General features: G+C 51.8%; 1 protein-coding gene across 1 annotated transcript in view; it reads left to right on the top strand.

Moving 5' to 3' along the window:
- Positions 1-25275, top strand: part of STK24 (serine/threonine kinase 24) — a 90264-nt gene that overhangs the window by 19399 nt on the left and 45590 nt on the right. The window contains exon 2 of the mRNA XM_043892273.1: positions 22565-22795. Coding sequence (XP_043748208.1) covers positions 22565-22795 — 231 coding nt within the window. The remainder of the gene's footprint in view (positions 1-22564; positions 22796-25275) is intronic.

The raw sequence follows: 25275 nt of genomic DNA, 5'->3' as shown, positions 1-25275 counted from the left end.
CCATCAGACATGTCACTAACCTCTAACCAGGACCCTTGAAGCAGTCGGATTTCTCCCAGCACTTAAGTGCTTTTCATGTTCCTAATGAGACACGAGGCTCATTCGTCAACCAGCAGAGGCTTAGTCTGCTGTGTTAATGCACCGTGCTTGGGGCTGGGCAGGGGGCGAGTTGTGCCTGCTGTCCTTAATGCACTGACAGCCCAGTATGGGCAGGCTCCAGTGAGTGACGGCAGTCTAGGGTGATGTAACCAAAGTGAACGGAAGAGAGGAGGCTTTCAGCAGTCTAGGGTGATGTAACCAAGTGAGAGAAAGAAAGGAGGCCTTCCTGGAGGAGGCGGCATGCACGTGTGTATCTGAGCAGTTCTTCAAGGTGCTCTCGTGGGCAAGGACGCTCCAGGCAGATGGGTATGTTCCGCGAATTGGCTGTAGTTTGGGGTGACTGGTGTATTAAGGTGACAGGTTTTTCCTTGCCTTCCTCCTACCTGAGATGATGGGGAAGAGAAGGTATGGGGGCGCTGTTAGTTTGGAGTAGGATACACGTGTTGAAAAACGAAGGGGAAGTATGATGGGGGCTTCAAATCTGGTGGTCTCTCCTGACTTGGATGGACAATCCAGACCAATCCTGAAGGGGTCTTAGCTTCTTTCTGATTTGCTTGAGGAAGAGATGATAGGGAGCAATTGGAAAAACCTGGGTAGGCTTGATGACTTATTCTGTGTCTCTTTTTAAAAAGTTGAGCTTAGTCTTCATTCCTGATTCAGAAGAGAGATGTTTTTGTTTTCTTTTTTAAAATTGGGCTGAATACACTTGAAGCACAGTAGACAGTGTAGATGGTTTTCATTTTCTTTTGCAAACTTAGAATTGGGCCTCTTGAGTGAAATAGGACAGTTTTTTTTTTTTTTTTTTACAGAAAGGACTAGCAAGTTAGTGACTTTACATAGGAGCCAAGAGCCCTGGGCTGGTTTCTCTGGTCCAGGAAAAGGATGGCTGTGTGCGTGAACCGTTCCGGGAGGCCAGGGTATCAGGAAGCACGGTTGGACTTGGTGATAGTTAACTGGTAGTTTGTCTTTGAGAAGACAGAACTATAGGATGGAGGCTGCTCCTATTTAAAGGGGGTGGGGGTGGGAAGAAGGGTAGGAGAATCAAGCTTTCATGTTTCCTGAAGAATTAGCTCAGTTGGCAACAACCAGTGGTGAAATTTTGGTGAGTTAGGGTGACAGCCCCTTTGCAGAGGATGGAACTTGGCTGTCCTGGGAGACCCACAAGAGCCACAACTCCAGCCACTGGAAATAACGTCTTCATGAGTTAAATGAGTAAGTGAGGTTCCTGTAGAAAAGTCAGGGTCATTCAGTTACGGAATTGTAAGGGGTGGCAGCCCGGTCTGAGGTTCTGCAAGCAGAGGCAGGGAGGGAAGAGGTGTGTGGCCAACGGAGGAAGTTGCTAAGCTTTGTGGATGTTTAGCTGATGATATTTCAGGGGGTTGCCGCAAGAAGCCCTTTTTGCTGAAAGCTTTGCGTTTCACAGCCTGTGTCACCTGTGGTCTCAGGATGGAGCTCCCAGTGCAGTTGTATTAGCAACAGCCCGATTGCAGAGACCCCTGAGTCAGGACCACTCTGGTGCTAGCCCTGGGTCAGGATTCCAGGCTTGTCTACTTACTGTTACTTAGGGTTTGCTTGAGAGATCAGACTGCATATTGAAGGTCAAACAGTAGATTAAGTAGTTCATTTGTGTTTCCTAGAGAACGACTTGGCAGGAGGGAGGCGAGTGATGTGTGTATGTGGTCAGATATGTGCTTTGAGGATAAACCCTTGAGATGGGTCAGCTCCTTGACACTTGCGTGATTTGTCTGTCCATATCCAGCCGTTAGCTGAAATTTACAGGGTGCCAGTTGTCTGCATTTCAGCGACGACTGCATGGAATTTGGCAGTCGTGAGGCAGAAGAAGGATGCAGCTAAGGCTTCAGGTCAAACTGGAGTAGGAACCCAGGATCATTTGTTACGTGCAGCTTTAGAAAGTTAATTTTCATATTTTATTCTCAAGAAAACTGTAGTATATATGTATGTGCTTTTCTGTCCTTTTACAGTTGAGTAAACTAAGTCCTAAAGAATCAAATCACTAGTACGGAGGTGGATTTGAACCCAGGCATCTGGCCTCTGGCGCCGTTGTCTTTCTTCACACTGTGCCTGGTGTTCCAGTGGATTTCCTCATTGGAGTGGAGGCTTAGGGTTTGAGTTGAGTTCTCAAGGGAGAAGGGAGGGACTGGTGACCCAGCCCCATAGATGGCATCCATTCCCTGAGGGTTTGGTTGTTGTCGTTCGGTCACTGAACTCAAAGAGCTGTGTCCGACTCTTTGCAACCCCATGGACTGCAGCACGCCAGGCAACCCTGTCCTTCACCATCTCCCAGAGTTTGCTCGAACTCATGTCCGTTGAGACGGTGATGCCTTCCAAGCATCTCATCCTCTGTCGTCCCCTTCTCCTCCTGCCCTGTATCTTTCCCAGCATCAGGGTCTTCTCAAATGAGTCCGCTGTCTCAGCAGGTGGCCAGTATGTTGGAGCCTGAGGGTTTAGCAGCAGATGGTTGAGTATGGGTAAGAACTGCAGCTGGGGGCCTGATACATTGCAGTGATTGGTTGAGGCTGTGATGCTCACATCTAGAAAAGGTTAACTATATGTGTTGTACTTTCTGTTCAGTTTGTTCAGTTTTGGTCAGAAGGAGTCGGTAATAAGGCCATGGTTATTGGGTTGATCACTAAACAAAACTGGGGGCCTTGCAAAGAAAACAGTGATGGGCAGTTAAAGCTGACACCTCCTAACCTCCCCTCCGCCACTCTCACGGCATCCGTACGCTTTGGAGAGTCAGCAGACAAAAAGGTGTCTCAGTGCAAATACTGGGAAAGCATCTCACAGTCAGCACCCTGTTGATGTTTTCTTTTTATCGGCATCGTCTTTTAACTTTTTATTTATTTTTGGCTGCGCTGGGTTTTCCTTGTGGTGCATGGGCTTCTCAGTGCGGTGGCTTCTTTGGTGGAGCTCCGGCGCTCCAGTGCCCGGGCTTCAGGAGTTGCAGCTGCCGGGCTCCAGAGCGCAGGCTCGGGAGTTGTGGTGCGCGGGCTGTGCTGCTCCCTGGCACGTGGGAACTTCCTGGACCAGGAATCAAACCCGCGTCTCCTGCATCGGCAGGCGGATTCTTTACCACTGAGCCACCGGGGAAGCCCTGTTTTTAATTTTTTAATGTAAAAAATCATGCCTTAAAACAACCCTTGTGGCTCAGACGGTAAAACATCTGCCCGCAATGCAGGAGATACAGGTTCGATCCCTGCGTCGGGAAGATCCCCTGGAGAAGGAAATGGCAACCCACTCCGGTACTCTTGCCTGGAAAATTCCATGGATGGAGGAGCCTGGCGGGCTACAGTCCATGGGGTCGCAAAGAGTCAGACACAACTGAGCGACTTCACTTCTCTTTAAAACAAGTGTAGAAGGAAGGAGCTCTGAGGCTCTTCCAGGGCCTCAGGGGTCAAAGCTCTAAGAGGGTTCATATGACACACACAGAGTCAATGTGTTATGTCAGTTTTTAGTTGAGAAAATCCGTCTTCTTGGCTCTTCTGAGCTTGCTGCTTGGTTCTCCGTGCCTGTTTGGAAGTGAGAAACGGGACTTAAGTTGCCAGGCTGGAGGTTGTAGCACCTGTGCTTGTGGGGTTGGAGATAAGAAAGCCTGTTTGGATGATAAAAGGCCCTTGTCTTCGGGGTGGCTGGAAGGAGGCCTGGCGAAAGGACAGAGGGCAGTCCCCAGCGGGCGAGGCCTCCGCTGCCTCTGAGAAGTGCCGGAGTTGGCCTCTGTTCACTGGGTTCTTGGCAGAATCGGTCACCTTGCGGCGATACCATCCACAGCACCTAAGCTTTTTGACAGATCTGATAATTTCATCATTAAAAAAAAAAAAAACCGGAAAAATCCAGAAAGGCTTTTAAAATGAATGATTCAAATGCTGCGTGATTTTGTGACATTACTGGGAAGACGGGAAGCAGGTGTTTGACAGCCGAGGGTGGGGGGTCTTTCCGGCTGCGAGCCTGGCCCCTGGAGAGCTGCCTGGACTGGCAGGGACACCTCTGGCGGGAGAAGATCAGTGCCACGTGCAGGCCCCCGGAGGGCCTTCATCGGGGTCTGTGCTGGGAGGCGCACCTCCTCATCGGCTGGACGCCTGCATCCGCCTGGCGTCTGTCTTGTCACATCTTGTTCCCTGCCTGGAGGTGAGAAGCCACCTGTAATTAATTGTGCTGTCTTTTAAATGGAACGATGTCATAGAATGTAATTTATTTCTCTTCTTGTTCTCCTTGAGTGCAATCTAGAATGACAAAGATTTTAAAAGGAGTCCCGAATTACTTCTTGAGGAATTCCTATGAGCTCCCAATTTCTTTGCACTTTCATGTTTCCTGTTGTGCTTTAGGAAAACAAAATTAAGTGGATTTAACAATAAATGCAGATATGGCAGGAATTACATTTTCTTGAGCTCTGTCAGGTGATTTATCTCTTTTAGTATTTTTGTTTTGTATATTGGTTCCCCTTATGGGGAGAATTGCTTAAAAGTATCGCAGTAATATAATTCCGAGTGTGTAATCTAATACAGAAGGACATTTGCTGCTTTTAGCTTCTTTATTATTGTCCAAATTGGTTTAGGGTAATGGGTTAGAGATCTCTGATCTTTTGTAGCCAGAATGCTTTAATCCAAGGATTGTGGACTGAAAACTGAAAATCTCCTTCCTGAATTTAACACTGGTGTTCTTTGGTCCTTTAGTGTGTGTTCTGTGTGTGGTTTTTTGTTCATTAAAAATGGAAATGCTATTGTTCTGCTCTTAGTAAATTTGCAAAATAAACTCATTTTAGACAATGGGGACAATGCAGAAAGACAGATTAAGTAAAACAGAACCACTGTTGATATTCTGGTGTGCGTCCTTCCACAGTTTTTTTCTGTGGATGTGTGTATCCTGACTCCCTCTCCACACACACGTGACAAAAGTTGGGGCCATTCTGTCTGTGCTGCTCTATATAGTGCTCTTCCTTCTTAAACTTGGAGATGCTTTTCCATTGTCAGTAAATCAACACTATTTTGAGTGGCTGCTTGGTATTCCATTGTATGACTGCAGGGTAATTCCCGTAATTAATTGATGTCTGCTTAGGTAATTTGCAGCTTAAAAAGAAATTATGGAAATCTCCAATGACTCTCTGAATCTTTCCACTAGTCTTAATTATTTCCTGAGGATAAACCAGAAGTGAGATTTTTGCTTTTTCCTTATATCCATTTTTAGGTATAATACATATGTATATGTGGAATCATCTTTGCTTCCGTATCTAGCAGCTTCTGTGTTCCCTTTCATCTTTGCAGTTTTTCCATTTTTACATGATTTTATTTTTGTTCTGTCATTGTTTTCGGCAATGTCTTGTCTACTTTTTTGCTGCTCTTAATGTGATATTTATTTTGGTAATGATTTTATTATCTCTGTCTTCAACCATGTTGATTTGGAGATTTTGAAAGAAAGAGTCCCAGTTTTCTTTAATTTTGAGTCAAGGAAAGTATTTGTCTGAAACGTCTCCCCTCTCCCTTGGAAATTCCTTCTGCCCTTTGCCTATTGCGTTTTTTCACTGTCCCTTCCCTCTTCAAGGCGTTCTCTGGGGCTTCCTCTGGCCTGGGCGTCTCTGGAGGGGGCGTTCCGTCTGTCCGGCAGGGTGCCGAGCGCAGTGCAGGGCCCCCCGGGTCGCCTCTGTCCTGCACCCCTGCCTGACACCGTCCTCCGGGTGACTCGGCCAGCATCTCCTAGTTTGATTGTAGATGGACCTTTTTTCTTATTTTCATTTTATTAACTTCACTGTGGATCAGAGGAGAGCAGCGTAAAATGTGCCTTTCGTTTGCCTTCTTTAAAGCGGCTATTTTTGTCTTTTTAATAGTAAAATACGTATGAAAGTGTTAGTTGCTCAGTCACGTCTGACTCTTTGTGACCCCATGGGCTGTAGCCTGCCAGGCTCCTCTGTCCCTGGGGTTGTCCAGGCAAGAATACTGAAGTGGGTAGCCATTCCCTTCTCCAGGGGACCTTTGCCACCCGGGGTTGGAACCTGGGTCTCCCACATCGCAGGCAGATTCTTTACCACCTGAGCCACCGGGGAAGCTGCCTGTGACTGAAAGTGTCGCCTTAGTTATGCTGAAGCCTGGGCAGGACTGGCTCTTCGAGTGGGAGCTGGGACTCCACACTTGCCAGTCTGCTGTCCTCATTCAGGGCAGGACCAGGGAGGAAGTGCGGCTGCCTTTGTGTAATAGCCGGTTCATCTGGGGTAGAGCGCTGCAGGGCTGACCTTCCTAACGTCTGTCGTCTGTCAGTAAACCGTCTTGACCGAAGTCCTTTAAAGATGTGCCTTGAACTTCCTTTCACAGTGTTTGCCGATCACGAGGTCCTGTGAGTCCTGAATCATTCCGGTGGGTGGGCTGGGAAAGCAGGAACGCTGTGCTTGTGGGGCCTCTGATGCTCCCCCGGTCTGTTCTGACCCGGTCCGGTCCCACTGGCCGCAGGTCCTTTATGGCAGGGACTTGTGGAGCTTGCCTCCCTGGTCCCCCTCTGGAGACTGTTGGAAAGAAGCTAGCTCTAGGGACTAGCTGTGGGGCAGGGTCTATGTGTCTGCAGCAGACCCTTCAGGGGGCTGCTGTGTTTCCAGACTTCTCCCCATGGGAGCTGGCTGGCATCGCCCCCCCATCCCCACCCGGGGAGGGGGCAGGGTCCTGGGTGGTCCGAGATTCAGTGATGCGTCGGGTCACCGCCTGGCATGGCAGGGTCTGTGCCCTGGTCCCCATCAAGCATCCAGCCTGCTGCTGTGGGTTAGGAACCCCAGGACTTGGCCTCGCTGAGAGCGTGTTGACGGTGGACCAGAATGTTCTGTGGGAGAGCAGAGAGCCGAGGACCCCTTGTGTGAAGAGCAGCGTGTGGGAGTTCAGGCCCGGGATTCGTGACGGCTATTTTTGTGCTCAGATGCCTTTTCTTTCTTTTTATTTTTTGCATCGTGCTTCCGGAGAGTTGAGGTTTCTAACCTCTGACCTCTGAATCAAAGCTGAATAGTTGTTCGAGCTTCAGTTAAATATATGCATACTTGCCGGCGCACTCCAGCCCAGGAGCGGATTTGTTGCATTATTCATTTGATTTGCCCTTCAAGTGTTGAGTTCTCTTTTGGGGGGGATGCTCAGCTCCGGGGCGGGGGGGGGGGCGGTGGTGGTGAAGGGGGAGCTTTGGAGGAGGGTGGCCTGGGTTGTCCTTTTCTTACTCAGCCAGAGAGCAGCTCGGAGGCGGGCTCCCCACCCCCCATCACCTTTCCCTAGGCTGGCCTTTTACCTAACATACAAGAGAGACTTGGCACGAACAGTCCTTATTCAGCTGTATTTACTTAGGTTTGTACGCCTTCCAAAAGGTTGCTTATTTCGGTACTGCCGCGGCCCCCCACGCCAGGGCAGTTGACCACCTGATGCGAAGGGCTGACTCATTAGAAAAGGCCCTGAGGCAGGAGAAGGGGACCACAGAGGATGAGATGGTTGGATGGCATCACCGACTCAGTAGACATGAGTTTCGGTAGACTCCAGGAGTTGGTGATGGACAGGGAGGCCTGGCGTGCTGCAGTCCATGGGGTCACAAAGAGTCGGACACGACTGAGTGACTGAACTGAACTGACAGAGCAGTTAGCACCCAGGCTGGTGGAATCTGGTGCCGGAAGGGGGTAACTCAGGAGAGTTACCAGTCCAGAAAGTGATGCAGGCCTGGGAAGGCCTTGTGGTGGTCAAGCTGGGATCAGAAATGAGAAGCCGTTAATGGCCTGTGATTAGAGGAAATTAAATCACTGAATCCTCCCCTCTTCAAAGACTGGGAAACCACAGTTTCTTCAGAGGTTCTTGCCCACGATCATCAAGCAGGCATGTGGTAGGGCCTGGCTTTGAACCCATTTGTCTCAGAAGGCTACACCCTGAACCACGATGCCCCACAAGCCTGAGGAAGCCTTGCATTTCTTGTGTAAACGGCAGATGCTGGTGTTGCTGAAGCCTGGTATTAAGTGGGACAGGCCACGTGAGTTCCAGGTAGTCTGCCGTGTACCAGGCAGTCCGTGCTTACTCACGGCTTGCAACAGTAATGGGACTAGTTCTGGAAAATAAAGTCCTGCATTTCAAAGATTGATGGTTTCTCCTTAATAATCACAGTCTAGCGAAATGCCAGACAGACAGATGGTGCAGAATGCAGGTGAGTCAGGGCTTCGCTCACAGCATTTAATTCCCCCGGTACGCTTATTACATTGGCTGCCTGAGTCAGAAGCAACAAATCTTTCACGACAGAACTTAAAGATTTATTTTAAATTGCACTTTTTCCTGAATCTTCACCGTGTTCGAAATCTGATACTGAGATTGTTCTCTTTCTTCTCTCCCCACAGCCCCAAAGGTTTTTGTTTTATCCTGTTGCTCTTCCAAAGATAAAAGGAAAACACGTTTTAAACTTTGAACAGACACCGAACTTCATAGGTAGTTTATCAAGGTCCTGTCACATTTGGTCTTGAAGCTTCATGGGCACGTTGGCCAGTGGCCTCTGCAGACCATTCTGTCTGGGTGTTAGATTGGGCTGGGGAGTAGATGGAGTGTGAAGCTGAGGTTAATCTTGGAGCCGGGGAAGAGGGTGGAACTATGTTTTGTTTTTCAAAAAAAAAAAAAAAAGTCGTTCATTCCCTGGACGTTGAGCACGCCCTCTGTGCCAGGAATCTGGCAGGGTGCTGGGGTAGGATGAGCCAGGTGGCGTCTCTGCCCTTCCCCGCAGTCACTGGGGAGGCAGGTTAAGAAAGATACGCCCTGTGTGGTTTTTCTTACAAACAGCTTCATCACTGTGGCATGTTTTACGTGTCATAAAATGCCCTCCTTCCAGGGGAACCGCTCAGTGACTGAACAACTCTGGTAACTTTACCAAGTGGTAACATCACCCCCGAGTCCGTGTAGAACCTTCTCGTTCCCCCACGTGCTTTTTCTCTGCCTCAGTTTGCCTCTTCTGGGTGTTTCCTGTCCAGGGAGCCGTGCAGCACGTGGCCCCTCATCGCTGGCGGCTTTCACCTGGATGGTGTTTCTGAGGGTCATGACGTAGTGCGTGTCTGTGGTGGGCGCCCATTTCATGCTGAACGGTGTCTGTTGCTAAGCACCACGTTTCTCGGCCCATCACCAGCTGATGGGCATAGAGGTGATTTCCAGTGTTTGCCTGATATGAATGCTTCGTATCATACGTCCACTTCATAATGCTTTGAGCGGATGTATGTTTTCAGTTCTCTCAGGAGTGGAACTGCTGGGTCCTAAGGTGGTTTTATGCTTAACTTTTTGAGAAATTGCCAAGCTGCCTTCTGAAGTGGCTGCACCATTTCCTATGCCTCCAGCAGATTGTGGGACATATTGTGGTTTTCATAGATTCATTACCTCTGCTTCCAGTATAGCAGGGATAATGGTTCATCAGTATGGCAAAATGGAGAAAAGCAAGCTAATAACCAGAAAGTTGTGATACAGTACTGACCGTCTTGGAGGCATCTGAGTGTGAGAGGCAGCCTCACCCACCCGTGGGAAAGGAGTGCGCTTCAGGGTGACCCAACTGGAGTGAACAGGTTGGAAGTGGAAGTGTTAGTCACGTGGTCACGCCGACTCTTTGTGACCCCATGGACTGTAGCCTGCCCGGCTCCTCTGTCTCTGGGATTTCCCAGGCAAGAATAGTGGAGTGGGTGTCCATTCCCTTCTCCGGGGAACTTCCCAACCCAGGGACTGAACCCGGGTCTCTTGCATTCTTTGCCATCTGAGCCACCTGGGAAGCTTTTGCTTTGTTTTGGGTGGAACAATTTTTTATGTAAGTTTTGGTTATTAACCCATTTCTTTCAGTCATCCCCATGAACCGCAGCCCTGGACTCCTATGTCTATTTATTTAGTTTTCCTTATGGTATCTTCCAAAATCCTGACAGATTTTGAGAGGGCAGGACACAGCGATCCATTTACCGTGGTTTTCTGAGTAATGAGGAAATTCTTTCACCTCTGTTTGGGTCTAATTAAGGAGTGAGCAAGAAAGAAAGGCTGCCGGGGGCCTGTGGAAGAGGTAATGAGCTTGGGAGGTTGAGTAGCAGGTGGGCCACTGCGGGGATCCCATGCTAGAGGAATGGTCCCCACACACGGAGTGCGCCTGGGTGTGTGTGTGTGTGTGTGTGTGTGTGTGAGTGTGTGAGTGACACAGACAGGCTGGGAAGAGGAGGGGAGAACGGTCCACAGAGATGGAGATGATGAGACAGACAAGGTGAGCTGACGCCTCGTCCCTGGAGCCGAAGGTCAGTGTAAGGCGGAGATAAGCCGCTGCCCAGGAAGGGATCAGCAGAGTGATGGCCCAGGTGGGGACGCCTCTCTCCACGGAAACCTGAAGTCCACCGCGATCCTCAGGGCAGAGGTTCCGGAAGCGGTGGGCACTTGCTGATTGCCCGTGGACCCCTGACACTGATGCGGGGTGACGGAGAGCAAGTAATCTGTCGTGATGGCGAAGCCGGGACGGCAGCTGGAGGCTGGGCAGGGTCGGCCGACTGTCACCGTGAGCTGAACCCGGGACTGAGTGGAACGAGAGGTGCCTAGTCCTTCCGCAGAGATCAGCTCTTACCTCCCCCTCCCCGCGTGGCCTTTGACGGAGGTGCTCTTCTCCCCTGTTTACAGAAGAGGAAACTGAGGTCCGGGTCAGCTGGGTGATGTGTCCAGGGTCCCTCATGAGGTCTGGGAATCAGATGCAGGTGATTTTGCATCTCCCTTCTCACTCCCTGGAGCTTCGCTGGTGGCTCAGGCAGTAAAGAATCCACCCGCCATGCAGGAGACCTGGGTTCAATCCCCGTGTCAAGAAGATCCCTCGCTGCCCAGGAAGGGATCAGCAGAGTGATGGCCCAGGAGGGGACTCCTCTCTCCAGGGTTGGATCTCCGGTATTCTTGCCTGAGAAATCCCACGGACAGAGGAGCCTGGCGGGCTACAGTCCATGGGGTCTCCTACCTGGGAGGCGGCGCTGCCTGCCCGAAGCCCCCGTCTGCGCTGTGGGGTGCTTACCTGCTGGGGAGGCCGAGCAGCCAGGGTGCCCAGCCGGGTCTCTGCTCCGGGGAGAGGGCTCCTGCCTGCCTCCTCTTTGCTACAGCCGCAGCCGACACTCACTGAGGGTGTCCTCCGTGCCAGGCCGCGGGCTGTGTGGCATGAGCCCCTTCTGTGCAGGAGAGGGGACCAGTGGGCCCGTGGTCTGCTCGGAGCCCCCTGAGGCGGCAGGGTGTCGCTCTCTCCTGGCCTGGCGTGTGCATCTTGTTATTTGAGCCCCGTGTGAGGACCAGCCTCCTCACGCTTCTTAACCCTGTGCGAGTGACCTGCCGTCTGCACCCCAGGTTTCTCTGCTGTGTCGTGAGGCTCGAGGTCCCTTCCTTGTGGCCTGGCAGCTGGGAGGCCCCCAGACGAGGCCTTGGCAGAACTGCTTAGCATGGACCTTCGCGAGAGGAGCTCCTGGGAACGGGAGCGGCTGCTGGTCGTCGGGGTGTCTGGGTGTCTGGTCTGGTCAGTGTATTTTTTGTGGCTGGCTTGTTATTTGTGTTTTGCTTTTAATAAAGAAGCTGCCAGGGTTCATTTCTCAATGAGCTATAGACGTAATTTCATTTGGAACGTATGGCATATTTTTCATCAAGTGTTTGCCTAAACAAAACCAGCCTGAATTTGGTCTTTGCCGCGACACCTGGGCCTACTCGCCACCTCAGAGAAACCCCAAGCCTTTGTCTTCCAGCCGGGGAGCCTCTCACTGCAGAAAAGCGCTCCCAGCATGCGCTGGGGGAGCTGGCCGGGGTGGGGGTGGGGTGACAGGTCCCTGCGTGGGGACTCTGGGGTGCCCACCTCGCCCTGAGCTTCATGACCCGGGGTGAGTGGCAGCCTCAGGCCCCTGGCTCACCCTGCAGTCGGGCCTCGGGGTGCAGGGGCCGCGAAGGAGGTGACCCCGCCGAGCGTTCAGCACTGTGTCTGGGAGCGTTTGGCGCTGGGCAGGCGGTCGGCAGGGTCGTACCCAGAGCCTTTGTTCAATCCGTGCTGAGAAGGAGCTTGGCCCCAAGTGAGTGATGGCAGAGGGCTTCTCCAGGCGGCTTCCAGCCTGGGCCGCCGCCCCACACCCCAGGAGCACGTGCTGCCTGAAACCAGTTACCTGAGTGTTTGCAATCACTTTTTTTCTCTCAGTTTTAATGCTTTTCTAAAAATGGCATTTTATTGAGCCGTTTCTGCCTCAAACATCCATATAAAAGAATAGAATGTTGTTACTAGGATTCCCTAAATTTTAAGAGTTTTAGGAGAATTTCTAGTAATTTGGATATGTAAGTCTAGACATAAATTCATGCATTTAACATCTCCGTCTCTGTTTTCTTTTTTGTGAATTTTGTCGAGTGTTTATCCAGGTGGCTGGAAACACAGGTGGGGGGAGTTGGGTTTACTGGCGGGGTTGTGGGGTGTGTGTCATGTGCCCCAGAGCGCTGGGGTGAGAGGCTACACGGGCTGCTCATCGGAGGCAGCGATCGACGTGGTCTCACCCGGAGGAGCTCACCCGGAGTGCCGGGGGCTTGATGCACTGTGCGGGGAAGCCTGCTTCTGTGCAGACCTGGGACTTAGGCCTCACCCTGAAAAACGACCTCCCATCAATTAGCTCAGAGTGAGGCTTCTTCTAAGAGACCATCTGAGGATAGAAATCTGTTAATGCTGAACTATTTGGAGCTACCTGCTATTGAAAGAGCTTTATCTGCTAAACAATGGTTACTGATTCAATGGACATGCGTTTGAGCAAACTTTGGGAGCTGGTGAAGGATGGGGAAGCCTGGCGTGCCGCAGTCCATGGGTTGCGAAGAGTCGAGCGACTGAACAACAGCAGTGGTTTTTATTTTGGAGACCTGAAATCAACCAACTAGTTATGTAAAACACTTGGGGCTAGAGGCGGAGAATGGGTGTTCCTGGTGGTCAGCGAGGCGGGAGAGGAAGGGGCTGGAGAGGAAAGACTGGACAGGCAAGCTTCGGGGGAGCCCCCCGCCCCCTGCTCCGCTGTGAGGAGAGCAGGTGAGCGTGCTGGGAGCTCTGCAGGCGGCCTCCGGCCCCGCTCTCAACCTTGGCTGCACGGGGAGCTCTTCAGGGCGGGTTACAGGGAGGTTAGATAAGCCCCGGGGATTGGGGTTTGCTGGCGGGGCCGGCGCACAGGCAGTCCTGGCTGGTTGCACCCGTGCTGGGAACTGGTGGCCCTGCGCCCGCCCCCCTTCCCCGCCGTGGGGTCCCCCATGCCCTGTGGGTCCCTCGGGGTTGCAGTCTCTCCCCTGGCCCCCGAGTTCCTTCCGACGAGGCAGAGGAGATGGCAGATTCCTCGGGTGGTTCCTTCTTCCTCCCGGCCGAGACACCCCGCCATCTCTCTGGTGCCTTTGAGAGGGGGGTTGATAGAGAAGGAAACCCTGGTAGCTTTGCTCTGGCTCCCCGGGTCCCGAGGCAGCATCAGGGGGTGAAAGAGAAAGTCCTGCCCTGAGACCTTCTCGCCAGGTTGGAACAAGGAGCCCGAAGTTCCCCTGTTCTGCTTGTGTCCAGCCATGTCTGTGGTGGGGGTGGGCGCACTGACGTGTGACCATGACCCATGTCTGCTGGCCGGACGCCTTCCTAGAAGTGTGGGAGAGGCTTCCCAGGCCAGGGAGAAGTAGGGGTTCCCCCTCAAGTTTCTTTGTGCCTCTGCTCCTGGAGTTAAATGGGGTTTGGATGTTGTAGAGACTCCTGGTTATAGGATTTCTGGGCATATCCCCATAAAAGAGTATTTGGCTTTGGGGGAGCGCTTTTTCAGTTTGTTTATAAACTTGGCATTGGCTTTATGTGTGTATATACATATTTCTGTATGTATTTTGTAAAAAGGCAGCTTGATTTTCAGGTGGGTGAGGTGTGGGAAAGACCCTGGTAGAGAAGTGAGCTTTGAGCTTGTTAGGAGGAAAACCCTGTTACAGGTCAATAGGCTTGATTAGACAAATGGCCCAAGTGTACTTTGAGTACAGAAAGCCTCTTTAGTGGTTAGATTAAACTGATGAGGCAAGTTTTCAGGGCATTTTTATTTGTTCTAATCAGCTTTAAAGATATTTATGGGAAGAATAATTTGTGTTAGAAAAATAGTGACACGAAGTTAAGCCGTCCTTTGAAACAGTAATTTTTAATCTCTTCGGGGCCATGTGTTGTGCATGGTTTGTCCTCTGCGTTTGGGCCGGTGTTTTCAGGTCAGTCACTCAGTCGTGTCTGACTCTCTGCGACCCCATGGACTGCAGCACGCCAGGCCTCCCTGTCCATCACCGACTCCCGGAGCTTGCTCAAGCTCATGTCCGTCGAGTCCATCCAGTGTTTGCTGGGCGAGTGTTCTAGTGATTTCTAAAATGTCTCCAACGCCGAGTGCTGGTTTAAAACCGATCTCACTTGCCTCTGCTGTGCTTGCTGAGAGCCGGCGCCCGCTTTGCAAGGTAATAGCTGTCACCTGTGCTCTGCAAAAGGGTTTGCTCTGGGCCTCGCTTTCCCCGCTGCACTTGCGCGGATTTGATCCTCTGCCGCACCTGTGAGGTCAGTAAACACTCAGGCATTGTTGTTCCCATTTTACCCAGAAGTTAAGACCTTGCTCAAGGTCGCGCAGCAGTGCGTTACTACACAAGGGAAACCCAGGTCTTTTGAGTCTTAATTTTGTGCTCTTTCTGTTGCGATCTGCTGCCAGAACTTGGGAGGCAGTTATCAGCGTGCTCGCCCTTTGGAGTCAGATGGCTCTGAGTTCCGTTTCAGGGTCTGTCACAGGCCCTGTGTCCTGGGGCAGATTCCATAGCCACCATAAGGCGGAGATGACCCCTCCTTCGGGGGTGCATTTGGAAATGGGGGGGCGTGCAGAAATGGCAGCCATCTTTCTCAGGGTTCGTTCCACCCAGGCCAGGTCCAAGACTAAAGAGTTTCACAGCCTCTGACTGCACCTGCTTTGTGACCTGGAGAGCCAGGATTCCAGCTCGGTTATGGCTGTCAGCATGCGGCGGCCTTATGCATTCGAACTTTCTGTAGATTGTTTTGCAAGATTTCTTCGATTCAGGTTTCTGCTCAGAAACGATTAACAGGATTCCTGTTACACAGACTAAAAGTATGTGTTTCTGTCCTCTTGACTAGCTGGTGGGGTGTCTGTGTGTCCCATAGGCCCCTGCCTTTTGCATCTTGCCTTCTTTGCTGTAATTCTCCCTGAGCTTGGGCCTGCATTCCTTTTTCTGCTTAAAATCCCTTCTACTCATCTAGTTTGAGCCCCTTCTCCCGAGGCTGCCGATGCAGAGCGGACCCTTCTTTTCTTTTTGAATGTATTTTTGGTCGTGCTGGTCTTCATTGCTGCCTGAAGGCTTTCTCTAGTTGCAGTGAGCAGGGGCTCCTCTCTAGATGTGGTTCCCCGGCTTCTCATCACCGTGGCTTCTAGGCTCTTGGACTCCATAGTTGTGGCACAGAGGCTTTAGTAGCCCCTTGGCATGTGGGTCCTTCCTAGGTGCAGGGAACGAGCCCATGTCCCCTGCACTGGCAGGCGCGTTCCCATCTACTGTACCTCCAGGGAAGTCCTCTTCTCTATTTTAAGGGATCTAGTAGACACTGTTACTGGAAAGTTTAAAAGGTTTATGAAGGCTTGGAAGGTTCTCATAGGCACCATCTTTTGCTTATTTATAGCTCCCAGCGTCCTTTCTTAGCCCCGAGAGCCTCACACTGGGCGTGGGGAGGGTCATTGCCTGGGTGGCTCAGCGCCCTCTCTGGACCCTTGTGATAGAACACCACCCGGGGCCACAGGGCCCTCTGGCCTCGCTGGCTAGTTCACCCCAGGGTGGCCTCTGTACTTGGGAGTTTCACAGCTGTTTCCTTCTCTCTTTCTGAGGATGCTCACTCAGGCCTCCTGGAATTCTCCTTGTCCCCTTCCTCAGGGAGGAAAGGGGATTTTAGCTGATTTTAGAATTGTGCCATGGAGGGTGTGCTGGTTTGTGAGTCTCGTGATCTGGGTTTTAATTCTGGTTCTGGTTCAAATAAGAGACCTCTAAGAAGCTGCTCAATCTTGACCGAGTGTTGTCAGGAAGAATAGCTCGGTGTTAAGTACACACAAAAGTAACCATAACAGCCCAAGTGGTTTCTATTTACTAAGGACTGTTCAGCAGATACCATGCAAGAGCTTTCCTTGGGTCCTGATTTTATCCTCTCGGCATCCGGAGGCAGTAAGGAGTGTCACCGTTTCACGCGTGTGGAAGCAGGCGGGGTGTTTCCGTGACTCGCTGGCAGCGTGGTAGAGCTGAGACCTGAACTCGGGTGGCTGAGAATGCAGGTGCCTGTGGCCGCCTGGAAGCCTGGATTTCTGGCGGATGATTTAAGCACTCAGAAGGGCCGCATTGACTCTCCGTGTTTGATAGCTTTTCCGGGGTAGGGGCAGGGGTGTATTTAGTGTCTTTTCCCCACAGGTCTTGTCCAGCTGCTCTTGTCTTCTCCTTATTATGCGCTGAACTTTGGCTGGGGTTTTGATTTTTTTTATTTTTATTGTGGCGTAGTATTTTTTATTTTAAGACTTGCTCATTTATTTTTTGCCTGTGGGGGTCTTTGTTGCTGCTCACGGGGTTTTTTCTCGTTGCGGCACGCGGGGGCTCCTCTTTGTTGCAGTTCGAAGGCTTCTCATTGCGTGACTTCTCTTACTGTCCAGCTCGGGCTCTAGGCCTGAGGGCTTCAGCAGGTGCCGCATGTGGGCTCAGTTGCTCCAAGGCATGTGGGATCTTTCTGGACCCAACCAGGGGTCGAACTCACCTCCCCTGCATTGCCAGGTGGATTCTTAACCACTGGAGCACCAGGGAAGCCCTTGATTTTGTTTTGTTAACGGGGCTTGGGTGTTGCCTGCAGGTTCCCATGCTGCTCACCTCTTTCTTTGCTGGGTTAGGTTGGCAGGGTCACAGGATAATGTTCTTAAGTGGAAGTCGTAGTCTCGAGGGGGAAAATGCTCTGTAAAGTGTCATGAATACGGTTTTCAACCAGTGGCATGAAACATGTGCCCTTGCAGAAAGGAGCCCTGGAACCGGGCTCCAGTTCACACCAGCAGACGGGCGCATCTCAGCTGTAACAGTGGAGTCATAGCGGCCTCGCTGGGGGCACAAGGAACCAGGTGCAGAAAGGACCAAGAATTCAGTAGAATCACCCAGTCGGGATGCAGAAGCCCCGCGTTACCCCTCACTCATTCCCAGCCCTGCCCTGTCCCCACCCCCCCAGTTGTGGCCCCTGGATAATTCTCTATCCACAGTCCTGACTACAGCCTGTAACCCTGGGTGCTCGTAGACAGTGTTGAGAAGTTGGGTGGTCAGAGGGTAAGTTGGGGGAGCAGCAGGAAGTGGGGGGTGGGAAGGGGCTGTGGGCTTCAGCTTCATGGCGAGTGCATGCCTTCAGCCTTGAGATGGTGTGCTGTCCCCTCTGCTTTAAGCAGTGAAGGAAAAACCATGAGCTGCGAGGAAGCCGAGCTCTGCCAGCGGGGTGTGCAGGGGGCTCGGGGGGTGTAGCCGCTGTGGGTGAGCCTGGCGTGGTCGGGGGACCGCACGCAGAGACAGTTTTGGTCGGTGGGCGTAAGACAGGAATGGCGGTGCAGGGGTTTCCAGCTTTGGGAATAACAGATGGTGACACTGCTAAAAACGGGACCCACGGAGAAACTGACATGGGAGGATGAGGTCGTGGGAAACGGCCGGCCTGTGGCGCCCGCCTGGGTGCCTTGGGGAGGTGGGGAGAGCGGGGTTCTGAGGCTAGGTTGGGGTCCAGGAGGAGAGTTCGGTCCTTCACTCGGGATGCTTACCAAGTTCAGAAGAAGGAAGGGGCCCGCCTAGTCCAGACCCCGCTGCCCTCTCGGCTGTTTCTTTGGGGATGGTGATGTGATAAGGTGCAGGTATTGGAGCACAGGAAACCTAGACCCTTCCCTTTTCTTTTCCTGCAGCTTAGCTTCAGCCCAGAGTGGTGTCGTGCAGACAATCGTACAAGTAATACGTCTGAAGCTGAGGGCCTCTGAAGGTTGATTAGTGATGCCAGATGCATTTTTTCATTGCCAGAAGTGATCAAAAGAACACAGTAATAGCTGTTCAGGTTCAAAAATATAAAATACTTAAATCATCATGGAAGTATTTTAATGAGTTCTCTCGATGGGTCACGAAATGGGCTGAATGACCGTAGAGGCCAGAGTTCTAACGGGGCGCTCCGGTGGCGGGTGGGGAGCAGGCATCGCACCCCGGGGTTTCTTTTCTCAGGGGGATCGGAATCCTCAAGATTCGGGGACCGGACCCCTCCCTGTGCCGCATGCATGGTGACGGCCACTTCTCCTGGGCTCGTGCCTATTCACGTCCCGCTTCCGGGAGATCCCAGGCTTTGGGGTAGCCGGTAGCCCCAGCACTTGCATGTCATAATTCATGAGAAACATCTGCAGAACTGGTGACCCCAGATCGCCTGGGCATGTTCCTTTGGTTTTGGCTCTTCTGCGATCCTGAGCTCGATGGGGAAAGGACATGGAAGCCTTTGCAAAACCCAGACCTGTGCCTGGACCCCGTACCTTGGGGGAGCCGCAGCATCTCCATATTTTGGTCAGTTTCAAGGATCCTGACCTTAGGACATGTAACGAATGCCCTGTTTTTTTCTAAATCTTGAAGTTAAACAAGACAAAGTGGGTAGAAAGGCTTAGAATTTCACTGACCAAGGTTTGCAGAGACAGATGGCTTGGAGTTGCCATGATGAGGAGGGTAATGGAAAAGACTGAAGCCATAAGAATTAGGATAAGCCAGAGTCATCTCCTCTAAGTTTTCACTTAACCTCCAGGCTCCCCCAGATAGGATGTTGGGCTGTTTCCTGACCCAGGTGGGGAAGGTTTTGAGGGATGTGGAGAGGTGCGAGCAGAGAGGAGACATCAGTATGGGAGTGCTGTCTCTTACAGACGCATCCGTCCGTTGGTGGGTACCAAATCCCCGCTCTTAGGTGCACATGATTCTGTTATTTCTCTCTAGTCCGTCTCTCAGAGGGGAAACACAGACCCAGGGGGCAGGTAGCTCGGTGGGATCACATAGGTTAGTGAGCGAGTTTGTGAGACTCACATGCCCTCGGCCATGGAGTGATGATCTCCTGGCTCAGCTGCGGGACTGGGAAAGTTCCACTGGGCATCGAAGTGATGTTCTTGAGTGACTGGTCTGGAACCTGAAGAGGGGGGGTGTGCAGGCAGCATTCCCCCCCCCCCCCCCCGCACCCCGGTCTCTGCCCAAATCCCCCAGCTCGTTGCCCTAGGAGAGGGGAACGGTGGGGAAGGGTCCTGGCTTTCCCCTGCTCAGAGAAGGCCGAGCCTTTGTGTGTCCTGACTCCTGCCTGGGAGCTGGTTGCCTTTCAGGCACATGGGGGACGGGTGGGGTGAAGGGCAGGCCTTTCTAACCTCGGGTGATGACCAGCGCTTGGTTCAGCTTAGACCTCTCTGAAAAGAGAATTGTCGAGATGGTCGGCAGGGTGACACCGCTCCTTCCCAGAAGATCTCCTGTCCTCGGAGAGCAGATTCTGGCGGCAGAATCTTGACGTTCCTTTGTGCACTAGGTCATCTCTGGCTTTGATTTCCTGACCGCGCTGCACGGGCTGCAGGGCTGCAGCGCTTGGTGGCGGTCTTGTGCGAGAACTGCCGAAGGGCGGGGACCCTTGCTTGTTCAGGGCTCTGCCGTCACCGTTCTGACAGATGGCTCCCTTCTTCTTTTTAAAAATTTATGTATTTTTCGGTGGCACTGGGTCTCTGTTGCTGCACTCAGGCTTTCTCTGGTTGTGGAAAGAGGCACTCTTTCTTTGCCGCGCACCAGCTTCTCGATTGCGGTGGCTTCTCTCGTTGCAAAGCACAGGCTCCAAGCTCGCGGGCTGCAGCAGTTGTGTGCGGACTCAGCAGCGGTAGCTCCAGGGGTATCGAGCGCAGGCGCAGTAGTTGTTGCCCACAGGCTTAGTTGCTCTGGGGCAGGTCGGAGCTTCCCGGGCCAGAGATGGAGCCTGTGTCTCCTGGGTTAGCAGGTGCTCCCATCTGCTGCACCACCAGGGGAGTCTGTGGCTCTCTTCTTGGGTTTTGGTTTGGTTTATGGCTGGTGGCCCAATGGCAGAGTGTGGGATGCCGCGCCACACTTGGGCAGGTGCGAGACCTGCACTGGCCTTATGGGTGCGGATGCTTGGGAAAGGGCCTCAGGGAGGAGGGTCAAGGCAGTAGTGGAAACAGCTGTTTTTTCCTACGGGGTCTTAAACCCAGCACAAGGGAAAAAGGCAGTTTATTGAAATGACACACTCCTCTCCCGAGTACAGAAAGTCTGTCTGTCTGGACCCTGTCCTCAGGAATGGACACTTTTGTCTGGCAGTGGTCAGCGATCTCTGTTGATTCCGTTATCCGTTGGGTGACACATCACCCCAGAATTTTGTGCCTGAAACACACAGTGATTTAGTGTTTCTCCCGATTCCTCGGGTTGCCCTGGTGCTTTTCCACAGGGCTCGCTCGCTGCCCGGGGTTGGCGGGAGAGCTGCTGGCCTGGCCCGGGTCGGGCAGCGAGGACACTGGGCGTCCCTGCCTGTGCCTGCAGTCGGCCGGCTGTCTGACCCGGGCCTGGGTTCTCCCTGCCGGCAGCCAGCCCAGGCCTCCTGAGGGGCCAACGGAGGTGCAGCTGCAGGGCCACAGGCTTAGCCTAGCCCAGCGTTGCAGGAAATCGCAGGGCCAGCTGGCGTTCGAGGGGAGCAGCAGGCACAGTGCAGGAGGGGTCCGGGCTCAGGGAGGGATCGTATCGAAGCTGGAGGCCTGATTGTGACAGTCTGCAGGCTCAGGGGAGGAGGTATCAGCCAGCAGTTGATCTGGGAGGCATAGCTCCAAAGGCCGGATTGCAGCCAGCAGTTTGAAAGTTACCAGATACACACAAGATAAATATGGAGATCACACAGCCTCCTCCTCATCCCCTCCCCGTCCATGACTGTGAGTGTTTGGGGATCTCTGAGTGTCCCAGGTGATTCTCACCGGCCAGGTTTGGGGAGCATGGATCCTAATCCTGGGAGGAGGAGGAGAGAATGGGCAGGAGGCCAAGTGTGGAGTCTGGGGGGCAGCCCAGGATGACGGCCCTGCGCCTGAAGAGGCTTCTGGAGCCAGGGAGGCTAGAGGAGGACCAGTGGGGAGCAGAGCGGGGCAGTGGGGGCATCCTTGTGGAGGAGCCGAAGCCAGAGCCGGCCTGTGATGTTGGGGCCGCGGGTGCTGGTGGCTCTGATGACTCTCCGGGAACTTGCTGGGGAGACGGCGCCCTGAAGCACGGCGACAGTGGTGTTTCAGTGGGAGACACCTGAGTGTGTTGCCGAGGGCAGAGGCAGGTGGTGGGGCGGAGGGGAGGTGCGGCACGCCGAGGAGGGGCTCCTGGTTGAAGCCACGTCCCGGGGCAGCGGAGGGTGGACTCGAAGACCCTTGGGAGCCCTGCTGGGGGCAGCTCCGTGGGGTACCCCAGGACGGCGGGTTGGTGGGAGGGCCCGGTTAACCCAGAGCCACCCACGCTGCCGGCTCTGTGTCTGACCCTTACTTTCTGTGGGTCCGTTGTTCTTGCTCCTCCTTTCGGCCCTCCTCCCCACTGTTTCACAGGGAGGGTAGCCTGAGCAGCTCCTCGTGGTTGAGGTGGGAAGGATCCCTAGGATGGGAAGGACCCCTGGCTCCCCGAGTGTCACCCCTCACTCCCTCCTGGGGGGTGACAGGTGCTGCCCACGCAGAACTCGGCTGCTCACCCTTCTCTCTGGTCAAGGGAGCCGTTAGGGTGGGCCCTGGGGTCCTTAGAGCTAAACCTTATGAGGTATAGGTGATACGTGTTTTTCAACTACTCAGATTGGTGGTTACGAGCCTTCAGAAGCCATTTCAAGGGTATGACGTTTACCTGACAAAGAAAACAGTTCCTTATTGTTTCCTGGGATCCGGTTAAATATTTAGGCTAAGGCAGCAGCAGTTAAGTGCAGGTGCATGGGACTGTGTTTGCTGGACATGGCCTGCTCTGAAACAAGCCAGGGTGTTGTCTTTTTCTCTGTTACATGATGTTGCTGATTAACCTATGTTTCAGTATATACCTACCCAAATTAAAAAAGTTGGGGCGGGGTGTAGGGAGAAAAGTAGAATTTCTGCTTAGACACGAGTGATTTTTCAATAAATCCATATATCTGTTCAAATAAGTGGTTTGATATTTGTTTATACAAAAGCTGGAGCCTTCCTCAGTTTCTATAATTGAGCTGGGTCACTGTTCCTGTTTGCACATTTGCTGTGTTTGATAGTGTAACTTGCACATGCAGGTGAGATTGAGAAATGTGTGTGTCCTGAGTGTGAAGACCTGTGATCACCACCAGCCTGATCCTTAAGGAAAACGAATGCGTCCTTAGAAAGACCATGGTCTGGACGTTGTTAATACACAGATGTTATCCAAGTACCCCTGTGAGTTACTGAAGTTTCCCTTTTCCTTCTCTCCTGCAGAACCTAAAAGCTGATCCAGAAGAGCTTTTTACCAAACTGGAGAAAATCGGAAAGGGCTCTTTCGGCGAGGTGTTCAAAGGCATTGACAATCGGACTCAGAAAGTGGTCGCCATAAAAATCATTGACCTGGAGGAGGCAGAAGATGAGATCGAGGACATTCAGCAGGAAATCACAGTGCTGAGTCAGTGTGACAGTCCCTACGTAACCAAATATTATGGATCCTATCTGAAGGTAAGGCTCAAAGATGCAAACGTGCGTTTCCATCGGGCCGCGCCTGACTGAGATGTGAGCTGCGGTCGGGAAGGATTTCAATAAATAGCACAGTAGCGTCTCAGAGGAAGAAGTGTCCCGACCTTTGCAGTGGAAGGATCCGGCTTCGATGGTTCTCTCATCTTAAATGTCACTGACGGAAATGTATTTTCAGTAGAAAGTGTTTGATGTTGAAATTCCCTTTCAAATAAGAAAGTGTTTCTGAGTAAGACCTTGTCATCAAAAGTGCATTTTTTTTAAGCTAGTATAATGACAACCACTCATCAACTAATTTTAGCATGGTTTGTGATGAAGACTCAGGCCAACCTCAGAATATGAGTCTTCTGATATTTTCATATCAAATGTGTTTTAATTTAGGGTCTTTTTTTTCTTTTTTAAACTGCTGAGGACTGAGAATGTTGATTAGTGAGCTAGTTTATCTCCGTTTGACTTTGAAGAATTCTCAGTAAATAATTACTTAAAGTGGTGGTTACAGTATACTACTACAAATAGTCCTCAATGTTCACGCAGCTCTTCAGGTGGGAAACAATTCTGTTAAAGATGGTTTCCCAGTCCTGCATGGAAAGTTTAAGATCGTCCCTCGTGTTTCAGGTTCCTTGACATATATCTGTTTTACTGCATTTTCAAATGGGGTTTTAAAAATCTTAAAAGAGTTGGTGAAAAGCTTTCTGAAATAATCCTTGTGGAGACTAGAACTCGGCAGGTAGAAAGAACTTCCTGAGGGGTAGGCAGCAGAACGCCCGGGTGACCTAAGGCCGGGCCTCGTCCTGCCGGGTCTGTCCTCGGGTTGCCGTGTTGTAGCCGTCAGCCTGCTCTGACGTCAGCGGGCTGGTGCAGGCTTCGATTTTGTGGAAATGTGGTAATAAGGTATAAGTGGGAGGATGGGACATCGGTGAGCCGTTGATTCACTGAAATGCATATTTAAAGGAAATAAATATTGGATGGTAATGCTGTCTTTTTTTCATTGCCTCAAGAGTGGCAGTATGTCAGAGGTCAAGTGTAGCAGTTTGAAATGGGAAGAATAAGTTTCGGAGTCAGTTGTCCTGGACTTTGCATTTAAACTTCCCTGCTTCCTCGTTTGTAAAATGGAAAATCATGGTATACACCTCATTGTGGCCAAGAGTAAATAGAAATTGAGTATATGAAAGTATCTGGTGTGTAGTGGGTACTTAATGAGTGTTAATTTCCTTTCTTAGTTGTCTAGGTTTATTTCCATTTATCTCAAATTACCTTGCAGTGGAGGATGTAGCCACTGAGGTTGGAAGCAAGAAGGAGGCGGGTAGCAATGACAGTTGCCGTGGGGGAGCATCCACCTTGGGTCTCGACGGGGCAAAGGGGAAGTGCTGTAAATAAGCTCTATCATTTTCATGGTCCCAAGAGAAGGGCACACGTGACTTCCACACGGGAAGGCAGAGGTCTTCTTGATGTTAAATTTCTATTGAGAAGAAAAAACTAATGACTGAAGAGACTCACCTTGAACTCTGTCTGCTGATTATCACTTATCCTTTGAGAAATGACTTCAACATAGTTTCATAGTAAATCCAGAGTTGGGTTTCATGTGGTATGCAGGCGTTGTAATTTTAACATGAATTGTGGTTGCTTTGGCAAAGAAGGTGTGAAAGAACCTCACAAATTTTTGCTGATGAATATACCGGCTAATATCTAACTATGGAAGTTCAGGAGCAGTGGTTCAGAAGTGTCCCCTTCAGCCTTAGCTCCTCAGCGGAATTTTTACCGTGTGCCGAGTAGATTGCTTTATTGTGGCCAAGTGTGGCATCATCTTGACTGTGCATGTCTGCAGAGAGAGTCCATCTGCACGTCTTGTCTTGCCTGAGCCACTAATCCCAAGTCAGTCTAACCTCCTCCTAGAGTCAGCGAGTGAATGAGTTAACCTCATGTCAGCTGCTCCTGGAATGAACACCCTAGGTTTTTAATGGCTCAATGTAATAGAAGTTTATTTCTTGCTCACGCATAGCCCTGATCCATGGCTGGTTTTCCTCCAGTTACTCGGAACCCAGGTTCCTTCTCTCTGATCGCTCTTCCCCTGCCTGTATGGCTGTGTTCAGCCACCCTAAGTCAGCTTGGGGGTGAAAACGGAGGTTCCTGTGGGAAGTTCTCCTGCACCCAGTCCAGGGCCCACACGCCCTGGCCAGGCTCAGCCTCGAGACCACACCCGACCCGGGAGAGCCTGGGGAGGGCCGTCTCGTCGAGGGCTGCAGAGCAGACCGGCTTGGTGCTGAGCCAGCCAGTCCTTTCCATGGCCATCTGCTCTCAGAGGGAGTCGGAAGAACCCCAGGGGTGACTTTCCGCTCACTCTGCTCAGGCAGGGTGAAGAGCGGTAATAATTCTGTCTGTGGTGCTTCATGTATTTCACCAGGCAGATTGTCCCGCGGAGAATGTAACTGCCTCAGAAATGCCAGGACTAATATCACTGTTGTGAA

The sequence above is a fragment of the Cervus elaphus genome, chromosome 30, assembly GCF_910594005.1.
Source record: "Cervus elaphus chromosome 30, mCerEla1.1, whole genome shotgun sequence".
Classification (NCBI taxonomy): Eukaryota; Metazoa; Chordata; class Mammalia; order Artiodactyla; family Cervidae; genus Cervus; species Cervus elaphus.
The sequence above is the reverse complement of the archived record's forward strand: the minus strand, read 5'-3'. Positions and strand labels throughout refer to the sequence as shown.